We start from the raw sequence: 26,988 nt of genomic DNA, 5'->3' as shown, positions 1-26,988 counted from the left end.
ATACTTAACACTACAACTTGGGAGCAAAGGTCCACAGCCCATAGATCTTGGATCAAGGTTTCTGTCTCTGGTGGGGTCACATTGTATTGGGACGCATTCTGGGGAGATCGAAGACCAGTTCTCTTGGTGGACTTCACATAAGCTTCAATTTATAATTTTCACTCTCGACTTATCCATTCGATTTTTTTATATCTGAAAATTCTTAAAAACGTAAAAAAAAAAAAAAAGGTTCTAAAGGAACTGGTTCGAGGCCTGCATGTTATCCTCGCTGACCAGTGTTTGCCAGATGTAGATCATGGGGGTATTATTATAGCTGATTTTTCATGCACAGTTCGTTTAGTTTCTGATCAGGAACTTGTTGGGAGACATTCCTTTATCAGAAAATTATAGACCAACATTTTTCAACTCCTGTACCGAGCCGAACATTTACAACTTACAGAATTATTCACTCAAGTGTGAACTGTCCAGAGTTCAAAGTAAATTAAAATTATACTTAAAAAAAAAAAAAAAAAATACCCAAAAAACCCCCAAAAAACAGCTCAATTAAAACCTTAGCAGACTGGTAGAATGAATCAAATTTGTCTATTCTGACCTAACATTTTACAAATATCACTTAGGTAAATAAACTGTTCATCACGGCTTTCTGTTTAAGGAATACAATTCTGTATGACCTAAAAATAAAAAAAAGAACAGGACTTTCCCTCTAGAATAAAAGAAAGACGTACGTATTGCTACAAAGAATAGCACATCGGATATTCTGTATAGTCTATTAGTAGATAATAAGATATTCTTGACTTGATCTTGGAGTCCAGTCTTGGAAACAACACTGGCTTCTTCAGAAGCTGGCGTCGCCCTTTGAATAAGTGCCCTGTTTTTCGCCCTAATTACTTTTTTTGTTTTTGGGCAAGCTTTCATTGTTTCTTGTTTGGCCTCATCCCATGTGGAGTTACTCAGTGTAAGAACACGGAGATGCTTTCTGCAAATTTTAAATTAAATTACAGCACAGTAGCCTGGAGTGTGTGACTTCTGGCCTTTTCTGTTTCGTGTTACCAAATGCCTTTTGGGTTGGAGTGCACCCTGTCACTGTGATGAGCCTTCCGGCACACGAGAGGTTAAAATGCCACAGCCTGACTATTTACTCCAGGGCTGAAGGTGTTACGGTGAACTACGGCAAGGGCCGGGATGAATTTGCTGGCAGGCATCCATACAATTTAGCCAGGAATATCACACCCATTACAGCATGTGGTGATCTCTTATCCAGCCTTCATCTTCAGTAAAACCCTGTGAGCAGTGAAATCATCAATAATTCATCTGACATGAGCTCTGCATATACCTACCTGCAGACACACAGCTTTCCCTTGCAGGGGGGCAAAAATAATTCATGATCGTTAAAGCGGCATCTTTGTGAGATGGGGATTCAGGAAGCAGCTGCTCTGGTTTCTCGAGATTTGCGAAATATAGAAGGGCAGGAGCCCGGGGCATTACTGCTTCATGAAGACTAGTCATTATAAACGGGCTCCGAGGTTGTCTTCTTACTGGTATGAGAGCCGGAGATTGAAAAAGAAACCGATTTGCAGCTATAAATTGGACCAGTGCTGCATTAAAAATAGGTTAAATGAATACATAGCATACATCATACACAAACAAGGACTTAATTTGCCAACCTAAAATTGTGTTAACCCTTTTCACCTCCTATATCATTTACCCTCTGCCCGAACCTCCTATGGGGGCCCAGAGCAGTGTTTGTAGCCTGGTATACAGATGTGAGATCCACATTAAATGACACATCATATACCACATGCCAGGTGGCTGCAGAGCTTCTGTCACTCAGTGCCTGCCCAGGACAATAACCCTCGCCTCCCCTAAGAAGCCGAAATCTTGGGAGGGATGGTTTAGTACGCCAGTTCCATTGACTTGTCTTGCTACACATTTCAGGTCTGCAACTATAAGGTGAGGACAATTAACTGGGAAGAGGCCCCTCCATCTACATGTGATATGTTAAACCCACAGGCTTCTTTTTGAAACCAGTCCTATTCCCGATGTCAACTCTTGGAAATGGCAGCAAGGACACCAGTGAGATTCATTATTTTAGACTTGGTGACTCAGCAGAATTTTTGCAGTAAAAAGAAAACCTATGGGAGACCAGACACATAAAATGTTATCCGTTCTCCAATATTGCCTTTCGGTATGTCTTCCCAACTGTTCCTGCTGTCTTCTGTGTCTCCGTTTTCGTCCTTTGTTAAGAGAACCAAACACTAGAATTCAGAATTTTGACTCTTCTACCGCAGTCAGGAATCTTATCCTTGCACACACGTCTGTAGTTCCTGGCTTAAAATAAAATGTCCATGATGGCTTAATACCACATTATTAGCTGTGATTGATAGTCCCCTTTAGCTGATCATTGAATTGAATGAATTGGGTCGTGGTCACTATAGGACGTTACCCGCATGAAAAATGCACCTGTTACAGTCAAGTAGAGCCCACAGGTTTCTCCACTTCATTCCTCGCCAGTAATAAACCTGCCAAAGTTTCTCTAAACTCTAATTAGGTTTTGTGTCTGTCACTTAGCGATATGTAACGTTTATCATGAAACTTTGCCGACTCAGGGTTCACTTTGCTCAAGTGTTGACCTATGGCTTTATCACCACCTCCCCATCCTAGAAGAACGCCTCTGTTCCAGTGTTGCTGTTGATTTCATTGGCGGTGGTCAGATTCCTGTTCTGATTTAATCACACGTTTGGCATTGCGGCCTTTGTCCAATGTCTTACATCTCACGATATTCAACATTTCATTGAGTACCATTAACATCTGAAGCTTAACCAACCTAACCAGATATCTGGATATTTTCTTAGGAAGGTAGTATATTCTGGATTCTAATAATGAATATGCAGGAAATTAACAGCTTGTTCATCCAATCGGAAGTGTGGTTGACTCTTGTCTTCAAAATGACTTGTGGGATATTAACGTGCTCTAGAACGCCAGAATGAGAGAAACCCTCAAGATCTGAAACCAGAGAACCATAAACTGTACATCATACAAACAGAGGAACATGCTGCGCATGGCCTGTCCATTTCTATCATTTCCTGGAGCTGGCTGAGGTACCGCAACATCCTATATAGGACCTGGCTTGATACGGATGTTAGATTCTGGAGGTCCACCTTGTGTAAAGTAAAAGCGTCTCCAGTGTTTGATACAAGTATCATCAATGTTAATGAGCAAATCAGCATTGTTTACATTCTTGTCCTATTCTTAAATCTAGCAATTCTAGCTCAATGTCTAGATGGGTGGCTTCTCCCCCATCACTTGTCTCTCCTCCCTGCTTCTCTCTCTCTCTTCCCAACTTTGCATGTCATCTCAGTATTTATTTTGCTATAAATTAAGAAATATAATCAATATTTAGAAAGGACGGATAGATTTATTCGATTTGCATAAACAGATTGAGTGGATGTTTAGCCGATATTTCAGCATGTCAGACTGCTTTATTGGACAAATTGATTTACGACCGAGGGGGAGCAGATTGGAGAAGACCCAAGGCCTGATAGGAAGAAGATTTAGAGGGACAGAGAAGGGAGCAGAGGAACGAGTCAGGGGGTGACACCCATTCCAGATAATGTCTTTACTATGTGTTAGAGACATGATTGTTACCCTCCCATCGGCAATCCGAAAGCCCCTCATATCCAAAGCACAGTTTATATCACACTTGTCAGAGTGTTAGCTGCACACTCTGGAGTCTGTTTGCTGGATTCAGAGTCTGTGCCAGAGTAGAACACGGCTGAGAGTGAATGTATTGAGAACGTTCTCCTCAAACAAATCGAGAAGAATTTAGGACAAATCGGATGCGGAGATGGTCATGGAACTGGCGTGTAGATAGACTGAGAGTTGTACACAACTCTGACAATCTAAAGGACCGATCAGAAACCTCGCTGATATAATCGGATCATTTCATAATAATATTTAACATTTAATCCAGACTTTCTTTTCCTCTTATTTCTTCTAATTTGGTTTAGATTTAAAAAAAAAAAAGAAAAAAGAAAATGTATACACCATTTGTGCAGTGCTGTGGAGTACGTTGGCGCTATATAATAATTTCCATTTCGGTAATATTTAGATTTTTTGGGGAAATAAAACCATTTGTCTCACACTATATTTCTCCCATTTGTGCTGCTTGTTAGTTTATTAAACGTGGCTCTGCAAAATGTGTTTTAATATAGTAATCAAAACATTGATCAACAAGGGTTTTAGCCAGAAGCCGGAGGAATGTTTCCTGCCAGTCTACAAATATCATCACTCTCAGCCGGCAGGTGGAAGGACTTTACTGTGTATTGCGAAGTTTCTACCAGTTGTCTAAATGCTTTTTACTTATTTCGTACACTCCGGTACAAAGTATAAATGTGTTTATCGTTTGACACGTTCGTGATATTTAAAACACCGTAAATGAAGATTTGACAAACACCAACATCAGGGAGAATGACTGACTGTAATGTAAAATTTTAAGAAAGGTAAAGAACTAATACTTAAAGTATTAAGAAAGAATCCCAGGACAAGAGTGAATTTAAAATGAAATGAAGTGTTTGCCATGACAGCAGTTACACGGCATTCTTGTCTCCATTAGATGAAATATTAGTTATTCTTTGATTGATTGACTCTTAAAAGCGTCATTTTTTTCATTAGTGGAGATGTCATCTGTCCTATCTCCTTCGCAGTATGGGTACTGCACTGGATATAAATTGAGATGCTCTACCTAGAGGTGCTAGGTGTGGGAAGACAATCTGGGAATACAGGCACCAAGGTATAATTACAGGCAGGCGTAGAATGTGTTCTTAGAAAGATGAGGACATTATTGGCCGTGTATGGAAACAATTTTATATTCATGCGGGAATTCTGTCTTCTGGCTGTGATGACCGATTTTTCCAGTACCTCTGTCTCCTGCAGTCTTGTCAATGGCACAGACCTGGGGGGACATTGGTGTATAGTGAGAGGTGGCAGTGGGGGGGGTGCAGTGTGCGGGGGGAACAGAGACGGGGACTCGTGTAAACAGTCTGGCAAGAATAATGGTCTATGTATTGTTTCAGTCCTTGCTTCACAATTAATATTATTAGTCCACACCCTTGTATTACACAATTTGAAATAAACCCCCCCAGCTGTATTTCGCCCTGTGTTATGACAGCTTGCCGTTTGCTTTCCATACTCTTGCATGTTGTACCATTGGTTTATGGCCAGTGGAAGCAGGCCGCATTTTCCCACATTTCCCAATTTAATCTATTCACACACAAACGAGGCATTGCGTGCTGTCTGATTCATAGCGGGATCTTCTACATTGTCCTTAAACCTTACAGGCTTGTTTAATATGTTTCTTCCAACTCTATGTAGCTCTGTCTTAATGGTGGGGGGGGGGGGGGGGGTTCAGATTAGCAAACAAATATTACTTTTAATTGGATGTTTCAGTGTGGAAGCAGTGGTGTAAACCCCCCTCCACACACAGACCCAAACAAACGGCAGTTAATCTGGAAGGTGTGTTGTATGTGACCCCCCCAGACCGTTCACTGCCACCGTAATCATTACAGCGCTGAGCGTTCTATTTATGACAATATGGCGGCCTGCGTGCAGTCCATTAGAGTGGGTCTGTGCATGTAGAACATTTGTGTAAGTCTACGGTTTCTGACCAGAATTACGTCTTGGATTGAAAAGCTTCCAATCTACCATTGTGTCTTTTGGGTTTTACATTTTGTTTTCTTTTTTTCTCTTTCCGCTAGTATAACAAAAAAGAAGGTGTCTGCCCTGCATGCGTGCAGGTGCCAGGATGTGGCGTGCCTGATTAGATGTTTATTGTATTATCACAAACTAGAAAGGAAAAGATAACGTTGATTTATTCAAGGGAATGCTTTGATTTTTTTTTTGCTGTTTACCCATAACAATATTCGGCGGCTTAGCTGATGATCACAGGGCTGGGAGAAAAATGAGGATAAACCAGCTTACCTTATTCACAGACTATTCGGAGGAATGCGTAACCAGCCCATTACAATAGAACTGCAGCTTTAATACAGACGGAGAGAATGGTGGCCTGATCTATTGTAGTCTTTTACATCTCCACCGGGCAAAGCACCATGGGATCTGCGGTTCTGTAACCTATCGGACTCTGCTTTTATATAACATCACATTCTATTACCCACGAATTCAGCTCGAATTTTACATTAAAGAGACACTCCAGACCCCTAAAGCACCTTAGCTGGCTGAAATGCTTCATTTGTAAAAGGTGTGTCAATCATACACCCTGTTACTCTCTGGTTGTTTAGCTCCGTGTCTGGCAAAGACGTCTCATTTAGAAGTATGTGATTGGACAGCCAGAGAGAGTCTGGGCGGGGTTAGCTGAATTCTGCAGCTTTTGCAAGTTGTTTTTAGATATACCCCATTTAAAAAAAAAAATTATAATCAAATGCATGTTTTAATTGGGCAGTATAGCTACTAAACAGTGAGATTTAAAATAAATACAACATTTTTAGGCAGTGGGTGTCCCTTTAACCCCTTAAGGACACATGACATGTGTGACATGTCATGATTCCCTATTCCAGAAGTTTGGTCCTTAAGGGGTTAAGAGCACTCACCCACAGACATCAGGACACTTACCTCTCACCTCCTAATACACAGACATCAGGACACGTACCTCTCACCTCCTAATACACAGACATCAGGACACGTACCTCTCACCTCCTGCTAATACACAGACATCAGGACACGTACCTCTCACCTCCTGCTAATACACAGACATCAGGACACCTACCTCTCACCTCCTGCTAATACACAGACATCAGGACACGTACCTCTCACCTCCTCCTAATACACAGACATCAGGACACCTACCTCTCACCTCCTCCTAATACACAGACATCAGGACACGTACCTCTCACCTCCTCCTAATACACAGACATCAGGACACGTACCTCTCACCTCCTGCTAATACACAGACATCAGGACACGTACCTCTCACCTCCTGCTAATACACAGACATCAGGACACGTACCTCTCACCTCCTGCTAATACACAGACATCAGGACACGTACCTCTCACCTCCTGCTAATACACAGACATCAGGACACGTACCTCTCACCTCCTCCTAATACACAGACATCAGGACACCTACCTCTCACCTCCTGCTAATACACAGACATCAGGACACCTACCTCTCACCTCCTCCTAATACACAGACATCAGGACACCTACCTCTCACCTCCTCCTAATACACAGACATCAGGACACGTACCTCTCACCTCCTCCTAATACACAGACATCAGGACACGTACCTCTCACCTCCTCCTAATACACAGACATCAGGACACATACCTCTCACCTCCTCCTAATACACAGACATCAGGACACGCACCTCTCACCTCCTGCTAATACACAGACATCAGGACACGTACCTCTCACCTCCTCCTAATACACATATATCAGGACACGCACCTCTCACCTCCTGCTAATACACAGACATCAGGACACCTACCTCTCACATCTTCCTAATACACAGACACCAGGACACCTTGTGTTGGAGATATTCTTGAAAGCAATTTTACTGTACAGTGAATATACTTCTTGTTAGATTGGTCATTTGCATACAAGCTGTGGCTGTACCCACTGCTGTCTGGCACTGCCAACCCACACCCCTTCCCGACCCTCTGACAGTTCCACCATGAAAGGCACACTTCTTAACACATCCAGTTCTAATAAAGCCTACGCTTGTCCAATAACACTGGGAGTTGTGATCCATTCTCATTGCAGAGACTGTAAACATGTGGCCTCCCCCTGCTCTGGAGTACATTTCCCATGAATATAAATTCCTGAGTCATAGGAGACATATCACACCAGCTGCAGTCCCAGAGGGTATCCATCATTGCCTGAGAGTCATAAGAAAAGCAGTCCACAGCAGTCCACAGCAGTGCCAGAGGCTAGCCATCACTGTATGACTGCTCTGATTTCATTCCTCCCCCTCAATCCTCAACTCCCCCTGGTGGCCGGATAGAAAATTTCAGCACTCAATATTAGGGGAATTTTATAGGAAAGAAATTGTCACTCCCTTGGATGGGATATGTCAGCAGGGATTGAGTTAACTGTGTAGGTGAGTCAGGATGAGTGCAGGGAATCTCCAGTGACGGAGCAGCCAGGAATGTCCGTGTAATCACCGCTCGCTCACTCATTGGCAGAGCACTCTTCCCATCGCAGCAACTACCGAACCCACAGCTCCATCTGTCAATGCAATTAGACCGGATTTATTTACCAAACCGGGAAATGAACAGGGAGTTACACATTTTGGGCTAAAACAGCCAATTTGGAAAATATTGTATTAATCCCTGGTCCATTGCTGATCATTTCCAGTTCGGTGAAGAACCCAAGACAGGAAAATATTGCTGAATTCTTGACATTCTGTTACCAGGTCTTGAGAAGGTTCCATTTTTCGCACCAATCAAGGCGTATTCACTAAGCACGAGTTTCGGTGCATTCACAAATGTTATTCAGTCAAGGGTGAATTGTGCACCATTCAAAGTGAATACACTAATTAAGAGCAAACGGGATAAATCATTTCCTAAAAAGTGAAATAAATTTAGCATCCTCAGCAACGCACACTTTAGTCAATGACCCAAGATTATCCTCTAACCGCTCAACTTCCATTCTCTCTGCAGCACTTAGACGGTTAACAAACCTACAGAACTCCCCTTTTTCCTCTGATGAGAGCAGTTAGAATTTAAGGATTTTTTTTTTTGGATCTGTCGTAACCTGTGAATCTGACACAGATGGTTGCAGCCCATTTTTGTCTATTTGTGAGAATATTTCTCCCTATTATGGGTAGGGATCTGGGCAGCCTGGATTTGCCATCGCTCGCTGTGAATGTCGTGAGAAGTTTATTCTTGAAGTGAAGCTTGGTAAATGTCGCCATAATGGCCAACACTTTGACTAGCCAGCTGAGAATATAGCATAGGTGACAATGGTAGACATCTCGGGGTTAACCACGAGCACTCATATCTGAGAATATGATGTGATTTAGATATAAAACCATAAGATATATAAAAAAAAAGGACTGTCTTATTCAGGATACGCATTAGGTTTTCATTCCGTTAAGCTGCAGGTTATTTACAAATGGTTTGGATCCATTATAAAATTCCCTGTAAAGATATCCTGTCTATCTCACTTTCTGTTATATTGTGTTTGGAGACTCCTAGTTGAACCCTCTTGATCTGCGTTTTCCTTATTGCCTGTATTGCAAGGATATATAAAGATTTAACTCCTATTATGAATATTTATAAAGCGCCAACAAGTTCTGTCGCGCTGTACAATGGTTGGACTCACAGACACGTATTTTGAACAAGACAAGTTGGACGTACAGGAACAGCGGGGGTTGAGGGTCCTGCTCCATGAGTTTACAAACCCTTAGACCGATGACGTGTAGCCAGCTGGAAAATGCTTATTCTACCATTGATAACTTCCCAGCTCCGACACAGGCGCCTTCGCTAAACGGCTGGAGTACGCTGATGGCGCAGTTTCAAAATTTAGTATATTGCAAAATGAAAGCCCCCACTTACTGCGACGGTGCTGGTTTTGCCACGTAGTAACTCACCGCTTAGGGAGAAAGCGCCAAAGAACTTCTAGATTAACAGACATGAAAGTGTTAAGGACAAGTACTAAGCATTAAGAGAGACTGACAAACATTAACGTGTAATGGCGGTCAGATCTGAAAAGATCATTGCGTCTCCTGCTAGGATTGAAAATAAAATTAAAAAAAATGTCTTGTGTTTTCAAAGCTGCCCTCATGTTTGCTCTTGTTTATTTTTTTTAATGATTTATGTTATCTGTTCAGCAATCATGATGTATGTTATTTCATAAAATGTGTAATTTAATCCTTGGATTTCCAGAGCACTGCTAGGGTTAAAGACCTGGCATTGGTTCTGGTTCTATGGGGGAAAAAATGAAGAGAAAATCACCCCGGCCACACTGCGCCGCTTTCCCCCCCACTCCCCCAGTTTAATTGCTCCATGTTACAATGTGTGTCAGAAGAGCTGATACAATGTGTCGCTGGGATCCAATGTCTGGCTGCAGTCACTGGTGCAGGAGAGCAGGTCATGTGAAGGGGCAGAGGAGGGTGTGCGTGTGTGTGAATGCTACACTCCAAGCCTGGGAATCTGGCTTAAGGACCAGGCGGGAGGAGAACCATTGGGACTGGTCCTTCACGTTGAGGTTTGGGAGGAGGGAGAGAGGGGTGTGTGGGATCCTAGGACCAAGCTCCGTTCTCAGGAACCCACAGACGGCCTCAGAGGCTTGGTCCCCTGCTTCCTTCGCAGCCTCTATAAAACAAGGATAACAGGATTTGTCATAGGATCCTCAGGCTTTCTCTGTGTAACTGGAAGCAAATGTGGAGTGTTTTTTCCCGTCTTCCTCTGTGGAGTGTGGCGGGCGGGGGGAGGCTGCAATGAGGCTCCCATATGTACACAATCTCCGCCATATGCCTCCTGACCTTAGATGCCAGCATGGTGCACCGCGTATAAAGAGATGTGTGCTGATGTGTATAAATGTGTGTGTGTGTGTGTGTGTGTATATATATATATGTATGTATATATATATATATGTGTGTGTGTGTGATCTGTGTGTCACTGCAGAAGTGTTAGAAATCCATGAGCACGGAAGATTTTCCATGTCCAATGTTCACGCAGGCACAGTTACATCCCACGCACATACATCCCATGTGCAGGTGTGTGTGCGTGCGTGATAGGTGATATATATAATATAGGAAACAATTGGTTGTAGAACACGTGGCACTGACCGTATGTGTCTGTGTGTCAGAGTACACGAGTGGAGTATTGCTTGCGCGTGGATGACACTTTTGGTGTAGTTGTTTGTGTACATGACACTAGGAATTCTGTGTGTGTGTAGTGCGGTTAGGCACAGTGCCCAGTCAGATAAGCATCGTACAAAAACAGAGGAGGCAGTGACACCAGGGGGAGGGGGACAACTCATTGAGAACAACCAGAATATACACACAGCACTCCGTAACCCTACACATTCCTGCCCCTCGCAGGCTGCACATTATCATAATATGGGGGCTCACACTGGCAGACAAAGTATGTGTGCCCCAATACTAAGCAATGCTGTATGCACTGACACGAGGTAGGTACCCCAATACTAAGCAATGCTGTATGTACTGACACGGGGTAGGTACCCCAATACTAAGCAATGCTGTATGCACTGACACGGGGTAGGTACCCCAATACTAAGCAGTGCTGTATGCACTGACACGGGGTAGGTACCCCAATACTAAGCAGTGCTGTATGTATTCACATTAGGTAGGTACCCCAATACAAGGTAGTGCTGTATACACTAACATGAGGTAGGTACCCCAATACTAGGCAGTGCTGTATACACTGACATGAGGCGGGTACCCTATTACTAAGCAGTGCTGTATGTACTGAGTTAGGTACCCTATTACTAAGCCGTGCTGTATGTACTGTGGTTAGTACCGCAATACTAAGCAGTGCTGCATGCATTGACATGAGGTAGGTACCCCGATACTAAGCCATGCTGTGTGGATGACTCTTTAGCTGGCACATTGCGGGCGGACAGTCTGTGCCAGCGGTATTTACTGGAGGTGGCACTAATAGTTGCCCAGAACTATTTTGAGGCCATGGCAGAGAAAAATAAATTAATGTTCCTTACAGTCGGTTCTGGATTCATAGAGCCGGTTAAATAATGACGATCCCAGAACACAAATACCAGGCCAGCTAAAAACAGACCTGTTAGCGCTGGGAATACTGTGCTGCCTGTTATGCTGACTAACCCTTGGCACCAAGTCTGTTCTCACAACCGCTGCGTCTCATCCCTCGTACCCTCCGTCCTTGGTTATCGCCTCTCTGAAGGCAGCTAAACCCAACAAAGCATCAACAGCCTGGGCACCCCTGGGCAAAATTACCGCCACCTCTACCCAAGTCAAGCAATACAAAGTCCTGGTTTAAGCCTATTACCAGATTGGTTTTATTTTGACTTCCCACACGGCAGGAGAGGGATATTCAGTTAAAATGACAATGACAAATATAATCTTGGTGAGAAAGGGGGCTATTTGAAGAGGTTGCTATAATTTTAGTCAATATTTTCCCTTTAGCTCAAGGCGTGCTGGTACATATTCTAAATCAGTGTTTTTTCACCAATGTGGATTTTTATTATCTTTCTTCTATGATTCAGTCAGAGTTATTCCTTATAACGAGAACTGTCAGCAGTTCAAAGTAAATTCAATTTCAAATGTAAGGCCCAAATAGTAGAACTTAAAGAATTTCCCAAGTCATCCGTGTTTTCAGTTCGATTACTTTGGGCTTAAAGGGAATTCTCTTTGTATTCCAAACAAATCTCACTTTAGTGAATATTCCTGTGGATTTGTTTACTGTAGCCGCTCGTCCTCGCCTCTAAAGTCTTTCTAGTAATCTGTAAATGAGATATTATGTTGGTTTAACCCTTTGCATGCTAACGCTTTGCTGGCCACATCTTATTAGGGCTGGGAGAATATTTTTTAATTTCTTTTTTAATATGTGAAAGGGGATTTCTACTTTTACCGTGAAAAACTGTTCCATAACGTTAAGAATATTTTAGCATTGTGTCGGAATGTATTCAGTAACACAGATAATAATAAAATAATCTTAATTACGGTAAGTGTAATGGGAGCAGGAAACACATTGAAAACCTCAGATATTTTCAGTGACCCAGTTCGGTCTGTTTATTTTGATGATGCCAATTTTGTTTGTTTATTGCGAGAATTCTCACAAGTGAAAGAAGAATTTTTTTCTCTCTCTCTCTCTCTCTCTCTCTTTTTTCTCTAAATATTTCACCCATCTTTACATGTGCCTCTTCATTTTTTTCAAATCCATTCCCATCATCCTTAACCAGTAATCGGCTGAGGACAACGATGGTTAAAACCTGCTGGCGACGTGCAGTTTGACGCTTTGTGTGTCCACACTGGTGGTGGTGCATAAGACACGCGGGTGAATATGTTACCCACGGAACTTGCCACTGGATTGGGATTTGTCTCACTCACCTAGAATCGCTATTAAAAGTGAGAACACGTCTGCCTATTCTCACACCTTCACCTTGCCCTAGAAAACCTCTTTCAGCACCAGGCCGTGCCAGCCTGCCTGTACCATCCCTTCTGGGCTCTGCTCTTAATTCTGCCAAAGATATGCCCAGAGATAAATTAGGCCTGTTTCAACCTGTTGACCCAGTCACTGCTGGAATAAGCACATTAAATATAGGGTGGTGCGGCACTCGGAGAGTTAACACATTAAAGATGGTGTCCTGGTCACATTATTGGTGTTGCCTCCAGCTGGCGAGGAGGCCTGGTTAATTGTTGGGAACTGAAAGTGAATTTCAAGATTTAGGTCAAAATAAACACATGGCTGATGTGGAGAATCTCTCCCGTGTTTTCAGTTTGGCCTCAAATTTGAAATTCACTTTCTATTGCCAACAATTCACACGTTGGCTGACAACCACAAGCACATCAAACATGGTTCTGTTGCGCTGCGCTGCAGATAATGTTGGCGTCTTGGGACAGCGTTACTCTGTGGCGACCACTTAGTTCAGATCTAAATTCAGAACTTTGCCAGAACTGCGATTAAACATTCTCAGTGCCTAGAAAGCTCCCTAATAAGACTCTTCCTGCTTTATTGATGAACCGTTGGTAACCGTGAAATCTTCACAGGGGGAAAAGAGAGCAGCTCAACCCCCCCCCCCACCCCCCCAAAACCACATTTGGGACACTCATTTCCAAAGCATCTAGGAGGGAAAGTTTGGCAGTGTAGGAGGACCCCCTCCCTCCCATCACCAGCAGCCCAGACCTGTTTTATATCAGACGCAAATTGGTTTCTGTGTGTGTTTTTGTTTTTTTTTTAAATATTTTTTTGCTCCTACACATGCTGCCCAAGGGGGGAGTTTTGCATAAAAGCCATCGTTTTGTCACTGCCAGCTGTAGATCGAATAACCCCTTTTAGACCAGAGGGGCCTGCGGTGTGTTGTGCAGCAGTATGCTATTATGGCAAACAATGTGGTTTTTGCAGGGCCTGGCTTGGCAGTGAAAGGGTTACTGTGTCTATGATTCCAGAACTCCTGTCCCAGGAGAGATCCCCACCATATGAGTTCACAATAAAACTTTCATTTTACGATGCGTGGAACTGTTTCCTCTAGTATTTTCTCCTGTGAACGGCTGCTGCTGGGCTGCCAGGTCCTGTTTCTTCCCCGGATGGACTTGTTTAACAGCCCCTCGCGGTGAATGGGATAAAGCGTTAAGGGAGGTTATCCGAACGCTTATTACACCATGTTCTTCTGGGGTAAGTCACTGCTTTTCGACCATCGTCACAGACTGCGATCCCAAATACTCAGCGATAATCTTCTCCGTATCGGTTAGCCAAGGAGGGCTCGGATTACAAATTAGAGACACGCCGAATCAAGACAACATACTCATAGAGCAGGTTCAGTAAAGACCGGAGGAAACGCTTGATTGCATAATGGGTAGTGAACGCAGGGAGCTGCTCCTCGGCAGAGTTGTGTAAATATAATATAAATTCTGCTGTCATTCTATAGGAATCCTCATTCTGACGTATTCTGTTTACATTAATCGTTTATTACAATATTCACTTTAAATGGAGCTGTAGGAGTGATATTGTTAGCCTTACAGTGCCCCAAAGAGCCAAACCATTTATACGATGGATTTTACATTGATTGATTGACTGAGAGCTACACACCTTCAGTTACCAACTCGTGTTTAGATGGTTACGTGGCATTTTGGGGTGCCTTTGGTGGGATAGTTGAATCCCCTTATTATTTCCTGTAATATTGGATAGATGTGCTACGTGCCAATCACATTAACATCCACACACATTACTGAGATTGTTTTCTGGTTGGGTGGGCAGCTGGAACGAGAAGCAAAGAAGTAAGTTAAGCATTCTGGGATGACCTGTTCCCCGTTTGGAAATCCCCCTGATGTACTCAAGGAGGGGCACAACACAGGATATTGGTCACACACCCCTCTGCCAGTTTTGTTTGTTAATGAAGGGACCCATATCTGAATTGAAATTGGGAGCAATTCTCCACTCAGGGGGTGGGGGGGTGGGAGAGGGGGGTGGGTGCTGTCTGGGGGAGCTCTCACTATAGATGGGCACAGACTGGCACTCTGCAGTGATATCATACTGAGTGTACTGCTGGCAGATTTGCCTCCACTGTCGCCGCCAGGCGCTGCGTTCTCTGCTTACCTAGAACATAACACGGCACTCCACGCTGGCACTGCCTTAACGCAGGCTGCAGACGCCACCGTGCCAGGATTTTTATTATTAATGCGTAATAAAGTGGAATTGGAAGGAAGCAGAGCTATAATATTCTGTACTGAGCTGTGGCTGTCAGAGGTGATATTAAAACAGGGCAAATTAGGAACCTGCTGCCAGACGGCAACTCCAGTTACTTTTCAGAGGTCATTGCCCGTTAATTGTTTCCAGGCTTGAGTTATCAATAGCTGTGTATGGAATTCAGGGAAAAAAAAACTGTGTGAGATCAGGGCTTAACATTTCTAGACTTGTGCTACTAGCCAGCCTTAAAAGTTACTGGCCACTGCAAGCCTGGCGAGTCCGTGGCACATTTATAAGGAGTGAATTTCTACTTGGCATGGCCAATTCGATCCCAAGGTAATGGTCTGTGATGTGAAGCACTATACAGTGTTATTTCTTACCCCCTGACCCCTGGAACAAGGGGTGATATAATCTTCACAGTCGTGGTCCTTACAATCGTCTATTAACTGTCTTGTTTAACGTATTATACAGCGCTGCGGAATATGTTGGTGCTATATAATTGTTATGACATGTTCTGCACCACATCTCACACTAGGGGACGTAATACCTGGATCTGTTGTACAAAGAGCTTGCAATCTAAGGAAAGGTACATTCTGAGTAGTGACGGAGGGTTTGTACGAGTTGGAAGGAAGTGTTGACAGCTGACTGGGAGGATCACATCTGGAATCCTCTCCCAACGAAGTCAGGTGACAACAACAGCTGGACGGAGCTGCCGAGGGGGTGATGGAGCTAGAGAGGTTTCCTTGAAGATGTGATATTTTAATAGCGCCCTGAAGGCTGGGAGTGAAGGGGAGAACCTGCCTGAGCGGCCAATAATTCTAGCTACACCCTGTGCTCGGTGCACATGTATCATTCCTCTCGATTTTCCAACTGGCTTTCTCTGGTTCTTTGCATTCTCCTATCGATCACGTATATATTTATTATAAATTCGTGTACCAATCAGGGTAGGTGTGCTATATGAAGCTCTGACTGCCTGGGCAATAACAGTTTGCTATAGTTGGAGGGCAATGCCTGGCTAGTGTCAACATCCCAGCGCACAGAACAGTTGGTGCAATAACCAAATGAGCTCTCTGTTGTGGAATGCTGCTTTGGATGTGCCAGTTGCGTCCCATTGGCCATTGCTGGACTGAAACTCCGGTAATTCCCTGCCAGGTTCCAGCACCATTCCTTCCAGCTGGCAGAGCGTTACGGGAATTGTCCAATAACATCTGGCTGACTCCACCTGGACAATCTATGAGAGATACTAAGTGCCTAATAATCTTAGCTTAAAGCAGTTTATATGTAATCCACGCCTACATTCTGATCTTATATTAAACTCCTGAAACATGCGCACTGGCCACAACCTCTATGGAGGCTCTCTACATCGTACTAGTCTGCCATTTCAATGGTTAATGTGTTCTAGGTTAACAATACATATCACCTGCTGGCCGGGCTATGAGGGGTGGGGGGGGGGGAGGGATGCAGGCGCATGGCTAAATGTTTGTAGAAACTGTAATCGTAATGGGGTGGAAAAATCTTTGGATTATGATTGGATTATGTTACATTTGGTTTCACTCTGTGTTTACATGAAATTTTTATATCACGGATTCTGTTACATTGAATTCTTTATGCCAATGGTACATTGCATCTAACAAGTTGTTATCCGCTATCGATTCCCATAATTCTGTTTAGTGCTCCATGTTTGTATAGTACCATTGTACAAGTCTGCGAAACGCGTTGGTATGGCAAATCTAAACTCCCTAACACCACTTTCTGTTTATCTTCTAGCTGGTAGCGGTTTGATGGCAAACTCCTCACCCTCCTTTATGGGCAGTTTCCTGAGCGGAAGCCTGGGCTCTGCAGCAACAGCGCACCCTACAGGGGCATCATCTTCCCCCTCAGAAACAACCTACAGAGGTCCCCATGGAGCCGGCACCTCCCAGATCTGGTTCTCTCACTCCCATGAAGGTTAGTGATGGGGCTGAAGTTATGAGAATATTACATGTACTGTGTATATTACTATGGCGACATTTACTCCTCTATATAGCGAACGTTCCAAAACTTTGTTTCCGTTCCTCCACTCAATGTGGAGCACAGGAGAAATCCGAATATTTGTTTTTATTATCTGGAAATGGTTGGCACACAACACGAGCACTCTTTGTTATATTTAGAAAATCTCCCAGAGACATTTTTGGTGTTATTTAAATATAATTCATGAAAATAAATGTTTAACAAACCCAAGTAAAGTTGTGGTCAGTTATAAGCAGCCGATATGTATGAATCAGACAGTTTATCGTTACTCACGTATAGGCAGCCATCTTAACTATGTGTAATATCAATTTTATGATTACTTCTGGCCATAAAAATGATCCACCCTTCCGTGGAAGGAATCGCTTCTATCAGCATTACAGGGGGGAGTAAATAGAATGGGTGTAAAACGTTACTCATCTGAACTCTAAGCTTCCTGAGGGACAATGGCTTTTAAACTAAATGTAAAGGAATTACACTGACTGAATAACAAAAAGCACAAGGCAGAAGAAGGTGGGATAAATAGAATGAATGCCGATAAAAGCAGTGACAGATTGACCGAAGAACACTTGGTAATATGTGGATACAGGATCTGACATCTTGGTGACATTTCTGCCCAGTGCCATTTCATTTGTTGACGCTAGAATTGTCGTTGCCCAGAATCTATGGATTGATCTACTTGGCAACATACTCTACATCATTTACAAGCCTCACCTTAAAACGGGATTGTGTCACACAAGGTGTAACGGAGCGCTCATTCTCCAAGAGTTAAAGTTGAGAACCCCCCACCCCCCTTCGTTCCTATCTTTCATCTCCTGGTACATTTGTACCACTGCCAGAGAAAGTTGTTGCTACATCACCCTTTCTATCATCATCCTGTCTCTTCTCACCTCTTCTGGATGGAATTTCAACAACCACAGTCTGTCTAAACTTTAACCCTGCCCCACCGCTACCCCCATCTCCTCCCCATCAGAAACCTGCTGGACAGCATTGCATGCAGGACTTGCAAGGCCAGATGCTTATCAACACGCAGGGGTCATGACATCAGAGGTTATCTTGTCCGCATTATTAGCGTGTCTTGTGCTCGGATTTCATTTATCGAGATACAGAATATCCCTGTGCTCTTAGAATGCACCCGGATCAAGTCTACATTTTAATAGACAGACGGTTGCAAAGTGAATTTGCTGTGTAAATGTCACATCCACCCTTTTAAAAAAAAAAAAAAAAATTCTATATTCATAAAGAGATTACATTTACACAATTAAAATTATAACAACCGTTAGAAAATGTCTATTTGTTTTTGTGATGATTTTTTGTATAAACTTAAAGGGGGGTTTAATAAAGAGTTTCTTTTATTTCTCCGTCTCTCGCACTCCCGGCCACATGAGTGTTTGACTTGATACATATATTTATATTGAATAAAAGTTATCCTTCCCCCCCACCCCCCATGAAATGCATCAAGTTTTCATTTGCTTCAAACAGCTGTATGTATGGAGCCTTTTTTTGACCCCCACCTCCTCACCCCCTACAGACAGGTACGACCACGTTAGCCAATAGGAAGCATAGGCCAAAGGAGAAATCCTTTCATTGTGCAGTGACAAGAGAAACAAAGTTTTGTTTGCGAGTAAATATATTAGAGTGTTGCAGTTTCTGTAACGCTTTATAGTACCATAGTAGAAGTAGATGGAATGATGTTGACGGATCTCCTTTGAGCTTTTTACACGTTATGTACTAACACGCCACGCATAGCAAAGTCACCGCCTATAGCATGTCATTTAGCACATGTATTTACTTGGTGTTTGCCGTTTAGTTGCGTTTCACGTTGTCGTGTCGTAATATGACGTGAACGCAGAGCTCTAGTGCAGCCATTGTCATATTCACCGTTTGTCTCTTTTATGTCTCTTCCGCCTGTATATACATAGAAATGAAATTACTATAAGTCACACACCCAAAGCAGTTTCAATCAGAAAGATCCCTTGAGGAGCTCAGAGAATTATTCCCCGTCAGTGACATTTTCTTGCACAGTCAGTAGGAATGCAGTAACCACAGAACTCTTTGATGTTCATGGGATCGGACCTCTGTGTACCCCAGCGGGTTTTCCTGTACGTGCCGAGTGAGTGATGATGCCCGGAGGGTTCAGTGATATTAAGAAGACAGATGATTCTCTCATCTAGGTGTTGATAGTCCGTTTTGCCAGTGGGTGAAAACTCCCATTGTGTGAGGACAAACAGTATTCGCCTGGAGGGCGCTGGGTGGAGCCGTGGTATCATTACAGCTATTTGGCTTGTGTGTTTCGGCGTATATTATTGTGTCATTACAATGCTCATGTGTTCATCATTGTGTGTTTGTGCGCTGTCCGAGTGCAGTGTGCTCGGTTTATCACCATGGGGCGCCGGCATGTGTCATTGTGTATGTATAGATGGCACATCGCAAATTGCAGTGTCAGACTGTATACAGCAGTGTGTGGCGACTCGTGTTATTTTTAGTGTATTAACTTCCAGTTCGAATCGGACTCCCCCCGAGCCCCCGCCGGTATCTCTTTGTTTTGTTTGTATCCCTCTCTTTCTTGACTTTTTGTTCCCCCTTTCCTCTCTCCTTAGAATGTGCAGGACGAAAGGAGGAGGATGGGTGCAGTTGTGGTGTGGCGCGAGCCAGCTGGCATCCTTTCAGACTAGCAGCCGGGCACGATGCCAGGGCCGCGAGCCAATACCACCTCCTGCTCTCACTTTCTTTAACTCTGCATGTCTCTGTCGCTCTGAGACTGAACTAATTTGGGAGCCTTCAGGGTGTGGCAAAAGATGGCCATGCCTTTAACACTTCACTTGCCAGAGGCCTAATACGCAGTGTAGGAAAACGGAGACGGCAACATTGGTGGCAATCTGCAGCGAAGGGTTAACACCAGTCCAGCGTGTGTAGGAGGCAGGCCTGTCTAATAACCCTCGATACAGTCACTTTAACCGCTTGCGTCTCCATTTCAGAACGCAGATGATGTGGCTCTGGAGTGGAGAGCCCGTTTTGGGGATTTTACGTTCCGGAATGAGCAGTTCCCATGCTATCAGTTACTTGAAACCCATCGCTCTCTGACCCCACATTCTCCCTTTTGTAAAACATGTATTTATTATTTTGTTTAGACTTTTATCTTTTTATTTTATTTTGGAGTTGATTGACTGGATTTGGGGCCTGGCTGGCTTTGTATCCTGGAGCTCTGTCCTACACCCACTTCTTTCACACACCCTTTCCAGGCTCTCACAGTAACGGCGCAGCCTTCACATCTGCTCCTGATCCCTTCTCAGCATGAGTTTCCTGCTGCCCAGCCTTCCTCGCTGCTCCAAGAGCTGCAGGCCAGATTGGCAGAGTCTCTTTAACCCTTCGCAGCTCAGCTATTTACCAAGACTCTTCCAGAACCCTGTGCCAGCTGCATGTTGAAACCTGGGCTAAGACGTCTTTTCCCAGTTGCCCTTGCCTAATCACGGCCTTAGCACATCCAGCGTCAATATTACTTCCTGTTAGCCAAGAGTGCATCTACCATGAGTCACGAACAGGCTTACCGTAGAACCTGAATGGCTACACACCATTTAACAGACACCAAGCTCATGTTTTTGTTTTTTAACTTTATCTATGTTAATCAACTTAAATAGCAATTCTGCTACAATGTTTCCAGGGAATCCAGACTACAAAAGGTTAACAGTGCAGCATATTATCGCTAACCACAAGTGATCTTCAACATTGCCCAAATCGGTGGTCAACGGGCTCCATTTGTCAACTTCTGCTTATATGATTATACGGGTTCTGCTCCTCCAGCACGTCGATCTAAAAATACGCCACCAAAACGGCTGGACATCTTGGCTATAAATTGTACATTTTCAGGGAAGGAGTCCACCTTCCCACCCCCCCCTCTAAAAATATACAATCCATTCACATCCCCCCCCTTACGCCATGTTCTCAGTGGGCTGCCTCTTTGAAAGTAATTACAGGGCACCCGATTTCAAAGTAATGATAAATTGTCATTTAGCAATTTCCATACAGTGGGGACTATTTATCCAGAGGAGAATGGCGCACGTATTGCCATTGTGGTTTAGTGATGTCTCCAGTATGTGTGTAGATGGAAACATACTTATTTGTTCCTAAAGGACGATGTTCCCTCCCCCCCTCCCATTCTGTTGGTAAATCGCGAACCGCATTTAAAATAAAATAAATGTTTTTAGTTGGAAATTGTAAGAATAATGTCTACAATTATATATAAGAATAACATATATTGAAATCTTACTATTTTGTTTCTGTGCAGCCTGTTTTACTGGCGGATGGATTATATATCATTAAAAAAAAAAAAAAACTGCAAACCTTTCTAGTATTTTTGTTTTGTCAATGATTGTTGAAAAGCAGCAAGGTAGGTACTCTGATTCTATTTAGGATCTACAAAAACCATTCAAAACTACAATCTTTTGTTTGAAGGAAATGATCAGGAACGCAAAGAGTAGCTTTGCAGTTTGGAAGATGGATGTAGCACCTCTGATGTCTTATTGCTCTGAAACTGTTAATTCACCGAAAACGGTTATCCAATTATTTCTCTCTCAAAAAAAAACAAAACAAAAAAACAGCTTCATTCATCCTGTTAGACACACGCAGCCGTACGGGCCTCGCTTTTGTCCTGAGAATCCTAGCCTGATGATCGCAAGAGTTTGTAGGATGTAGTGTTCATTCCATAGATATTTTGCTTGACATTTCTGTCTGTTTCTGTTCTTTTGACGTTGGCACAGGAGCACTCTCCAGCATTTATTACCATAGAAGCGCAGACAAGCCATTACTGGATAACTGCGCTCAGGAGACTTAACCCTTATAGCGTGCCACATTAGCGCAAAATCTTGAAAGCTGAAATGTTTGATTATATATTTTCTTCCTCTAAACGGACTGCCCTGCGTCTGCATTGATTACCATAGACGTATATGTCCGTCATGGGAAGGGATTCACAAAATAACATTTTATTGCAGCGTTAACTGGTTAAGGTAGTACATCAGTCTGCTATTAATTGTATTCACATGCCAATCTAGATGTATATATCTGCCATTAAACTAATTAACAGGTTTATTTGCTGATTTATTGCAATGTTTGTGCACATCTGATTCTTTACTTGAGTGCTTTTCGTGGCGTTTGGCTGTGGATCACTCTAGATTCTGTAGCCACTGAAGGGGGCATGTCGGTGGGGATCCAGTAGTTGGCAGATGTTAAAAACCCACATAGAGAGGTTATTGATTTTCTATGATAAATTGTAGGTTGGCCCTTGGCGACGGGGCTGGTCCTGGCACTTCTAAGTAACGTCTTGAATTTGGGTGCAGGGTAGATCGTAACCCATTAAATTCTAGTAAAGGTTAGTCCACTGTCCATTTCTGTCATTTATCTGGATCGCTGGGGAGTTTGGGCGCTGCATCCTGAACATGGGAGATTTGTGAATCTCTGGCATAAAAATAAGTTTACATTTTAAAAGTATAATTAATTTGTCCTCTAAGCCTGTCTCCCCAGAATAGGGTGGACACAATGATTTTGTGCTGAAAAAGTAAAATTACCCACGGTTTAATAACCATACCGTTCATTGTTTTTTATTTGTGTTTTGAACTTTGTTCTGTCGTTTTTATTTTTCTGGGATGGGGAAGAAGGTGTAAAATATGGCCACAGTCCCTGGCACAAAGCCCACAGCAAAGCTTTGGCATGAAAGGTGTCCAACAAACCTAATGCATCAATGCCAGCTCTCGGTACAACTTCCCTGTGTCACCTGGTCTGTATATTTAGAAAGCACACTCCTCCCTTCTCTCTCCACCCGTGATTTCCTGAGCACGGGATGTTTAGGGAATACCTGACTTCACCTTTGATGTTCCTGCCAAAAAAATGCCGGTAATTTCAAAGCACCCATTAAATACTCCTCCATGGTAACCATCCTGTTTCGATACACATTGCTCCTGGTCCACGTACCTTACTCATGGGAAGGATTGGTTAGCTGAACCAATGGGTGCTCAGACATGGCCCTACTGCTGCTTTGGACTACATTTCCCAGAATTCATTGCCAGCTTTATTCTAACAATGCCCAGTACTGGGACCCCTTACCTACAGATTTTGAAGGTCAAGGGGCTTTGAGAGTAAGTTTTCGGGTGGCCATGCTTCCTAATATGAATGAATTAATACACTGTGACAGGGCGTAATACTGAGTAACTGATTGGAGAGGAGAGGAATCACCGACTGGTAGTTAGAATAATATAAGTTGCATTTGTATGTAAATAGCTTAGTATTATTCGTTACTTTGTACAGTTGGATTAGGGAGAAATATCTTTACATTGTGCAATTTCTCATTCTTATCATACCTTCTATTCTCAATGCTGGAGTAAAACTCTCTCTCTCCCGAAAAAAGTGCTCTTAAGATCCGTCCTTATTTTATGAACCAGGGATATTCGCAGCCACCCCCTCTGTGTTACTCTCTCCAGGGTGACTTATTGAAACTAAATGGCACTTTATTTGTAGCACTGCCCATCTGTTAAATATGTTATAATGACAAATTCAGCATAGACATTCACTGGGATCGTCCAACTGGTGGAAAAAGACAATAACTTTTAGACATACCAGCTCAATACGAAGAGAGGACCCAGCTCTCTATACAGATTCCCCGCTCTCTATACAGATTCCCCGCTCTCTATACAGATTCCTCGCTCTCTATACAGATTCCTCGCTCTCTATACAGATTCCCCGCTCTCTATACAGATTCCCCGCTCTCTATACAGATTCCCCGCTCTCTATACAGATTCCCCGCTCTCTATACAGATTCCCCGCTCGTACAGTGTGACATTGACAAGGCTCATTATAATGTGCCCATGTTCCCCTTTAAAACCAGCGTTATAGCGATTAGTTGACATGCAGGACTCCCACAATGCCGGTGGCTGACTCCCAGAATCCTGTGCTGTGTTTTCGGATGTCATTTTCGATCTGTTCCTGGTATCTAGGTACCCTCCCCAAGCTGCCCATCTCACAAGTTTATGACATACACAAAGACTAGTTGTCTCTGTTCCTGTCCTTGAATAAGTCCATTTCAGGGCCTGGCGTGGGCTCCCTGCTTCAAAGCGGCTGCACATTCTGTGACTGGGCATCTCTGCCCCTTCGCCCTATAAATTCCTGGAGCACAGCTGCACTGAGCCTCATTCTGTCCTGTTCAGCATTGCCAGGGCTGTTCCGGGCTGGGGGCTGAGCCGAGACGCCTTGTTTCCATAGGGCAGCTGTTCTGATTCACAAAATCCTCCCCCTTATAACCTTCCTGAGCTGAAACAAACCATATCTTCTGCTAGGGGTGGAGGGGGTGGGTAATGTTTAACCATGTATCTGCCATGCTATATACCAGTCCTGTTACTACACTAAGCCTGGAGGGTCCATGGCACAGAGAATTTCTACTCGCCAGGGCTGACTGTTCACTTGCCAATGGCTAGTGGATTAGTGAAAATGTAAACCCCGCCATATGTCACCTTTCCAGCCTTGTGTTTAAGAGCTTTTCTGGGAAACTCCCACCCTACCTGAACGCAATGCTTTCCCCGGCTGTTCCCACTTCCTACAACCTCCGATCCAGTACCAACACTTTATTTAGACTACCTCAATACAAAAAGAAAGCAGCCCGATCCTCCTTCTCCTACAGAGCGCCGCAATTGTGGAACGACCTCCCGCACAAATTAAAATCTTCCCTAAGCTTAAAGTCCTTTAAGAGATCCCTCTCTACATACCTCAAAACAGAATGCACCTGTCATGGTTGATTATATATTTCCTACCTGTTCTATGTTAAATTTTGTATATATTGTGTATTAATATTGTTTTTGTATTTTATTGTACACTAACTGTAACAATGCAATGATTTGTGGACCCAGGACATACTTGAACACGAGAGAAATCTCAATGTATCTTTCCTGGTAAAATATTTTATAAATAAAACGTTTTTAGAACCGCACAACAAATCCATAGTTGCATCTTGTGCTGTGAGTTTGGACATTTCAAGTCGTTGCAAACCCTGCAAAACGTCACAAGCATCTTAATGTGTGATATATCCCAGCATGAAAAATGGGGAACTATTTTTGAAGCCAACAGATGCAGGAGCCAGGGTCTGAAAGCCCAGAGGAGTATTTGTAACGAGCCTGCACATAGTGCATTAAAGGAATAGGGGGGGAAGGAGGAAAGCTCCCAAGTAAAAATATGCCACCGAGTTAATATTTGTGTGCTCGGTACTGTAACTTTAAACCAATATTTAACGATAAGGCCTTTTTATCTACGGTCTATAACTGCGCCCTCGCTACTCCAGGTTACTCCTGCTCCCTCCGTTGTATTAAGTGCCTCCACTGCTCCAGAAAATTCTATCCAGAATGTCTCATTTAGCGTAGAACGTTTTCTCCATAAACCCTTCCCAGATATAGCTCCACCATTTGCTCTGTTGTATAATCCTTATAACCTTTTCTCTGTTGGTATCATATAGTTCCTCCCTTCCTTGCTCAATAAAATCCATCACCTGCTTGGGTGACACGGCCCCTCCCCTGCTTGGGTGACACGGCCCCTCCCCTGCTTGGGTGACACGGCCCCTCCCCTGCTTGGGTGACACGGCCCCTCCCCTGCTTGGGTGACACGGCCCCTCCCCTGCTTGGGTGACACGGCCCCTCCCCTGCTTGGGTGACACGGCCCCTCCCCTGCTTGGGTGACATGGCCCCTCCCCTGCTTGGGTGACATGGCCCCTCCCCTGCTTGGGTGACATGGCCCCTCCCCTGCTTGGGTGACACGGCCCCTCCCCTGCTTAACATCAGTGTGCTGTTGATTGTTTCTCCTGATACAAGGAGTGGTCGATTACCTTCTTTATTAGGTGTAATAGCAAATCAACATTTGTTAGATAATCCTTTAAACTCATTTTCCCAGGTCTAAGCCCAAGATACAACTTCCATACCTTGTATAACGATAGTACCTGGGGGATGCACCGTACGCCCAGAGGAGGCTGTGGATGAGTGATCAGAGAGAGGTTTTACAGTATGTGGGAATGGGGAAGAGGAATTCACTGACTGCTGTTTACTTAAAGCAAGGCTAGTAAAAGTCTTCTAACAACAAGCAATTAAAGGAGACAGCTGCAACAATTTAGCGAGAGAGAAACTCCTCTGTCAGTCTCCCCCTGAGAGGGAACTTTCCACTTCAGGTCAAAGGAACATCAACATTTTACTGCTACATCCTGACTTTTACCTCCAAGAACAGACCTTTAACTCCCCCTCCCCCACTTCCTAATACACAGACATCAGGACACCTACCACCCACCTCCTCCTAATACACAGACATCAGGACACCTACCTCTCACCTCCTCCTAATACACAGACATCAGGACACCTACCTCTCACCACCTCCTAATACACAGACATCAGGACACCTACCTCTCACCCCCTCCTAATACACAGACATCAGGACACGTACCTCTCACCTCCTCCTAATACACAGACATCAGGACACCTACCTCTCACCTCCTCCTAATACACAGACATCAGGACACATACCTCTCACCTCCTCCTAATACACAGACATCAGGACACCTACCTCTCACCCCTCCTAATACACAGACATCAGGACACCTACCTCTCAC

At 43.7% G+C, this 26,988-nt stretch overlaps 1 protein-coding gene across 1 annotated transcript in view; it reads left to right on the top strand.

The window, feature by feature from the left end:
* The window catches only part of BAHCC1 (BAH domain and coiled-coil containing 1), a 125,825-nt gene that overhangs the window by 67,057 nt on the left and 31,780 nt on the right, over positions 1-26,988 (top strand). Inside the window, exon 3 of the mRNA XM_063456302.1 lies at positions 17,124-17,303. Coding sequence (XP_063312372.1) covers positions 17,124-17,303 — 180 coding nt within the window. The remainder of the gene's footprint in view (positions 1-17,123; positions 17,304-26,988) is intronic.

This window comes from Pelobates fuscus, chromosome 5 (assembly GCF_036172605.1).
Source record: "Pelobates fuscus isolate aPelFus1 chromosome 5, aPelFus1.pri, whole genome shotgun sequence".
Taxonomy (NCBI): Eukaryota; Metazoa; Chordata; class Amphibia; order Anura; family Pelobatidae; genus Pelobates; species Pelobates fuscus.
This window is presented reverse-complemented; position numbering and strand designations above follow the sequence as displayed.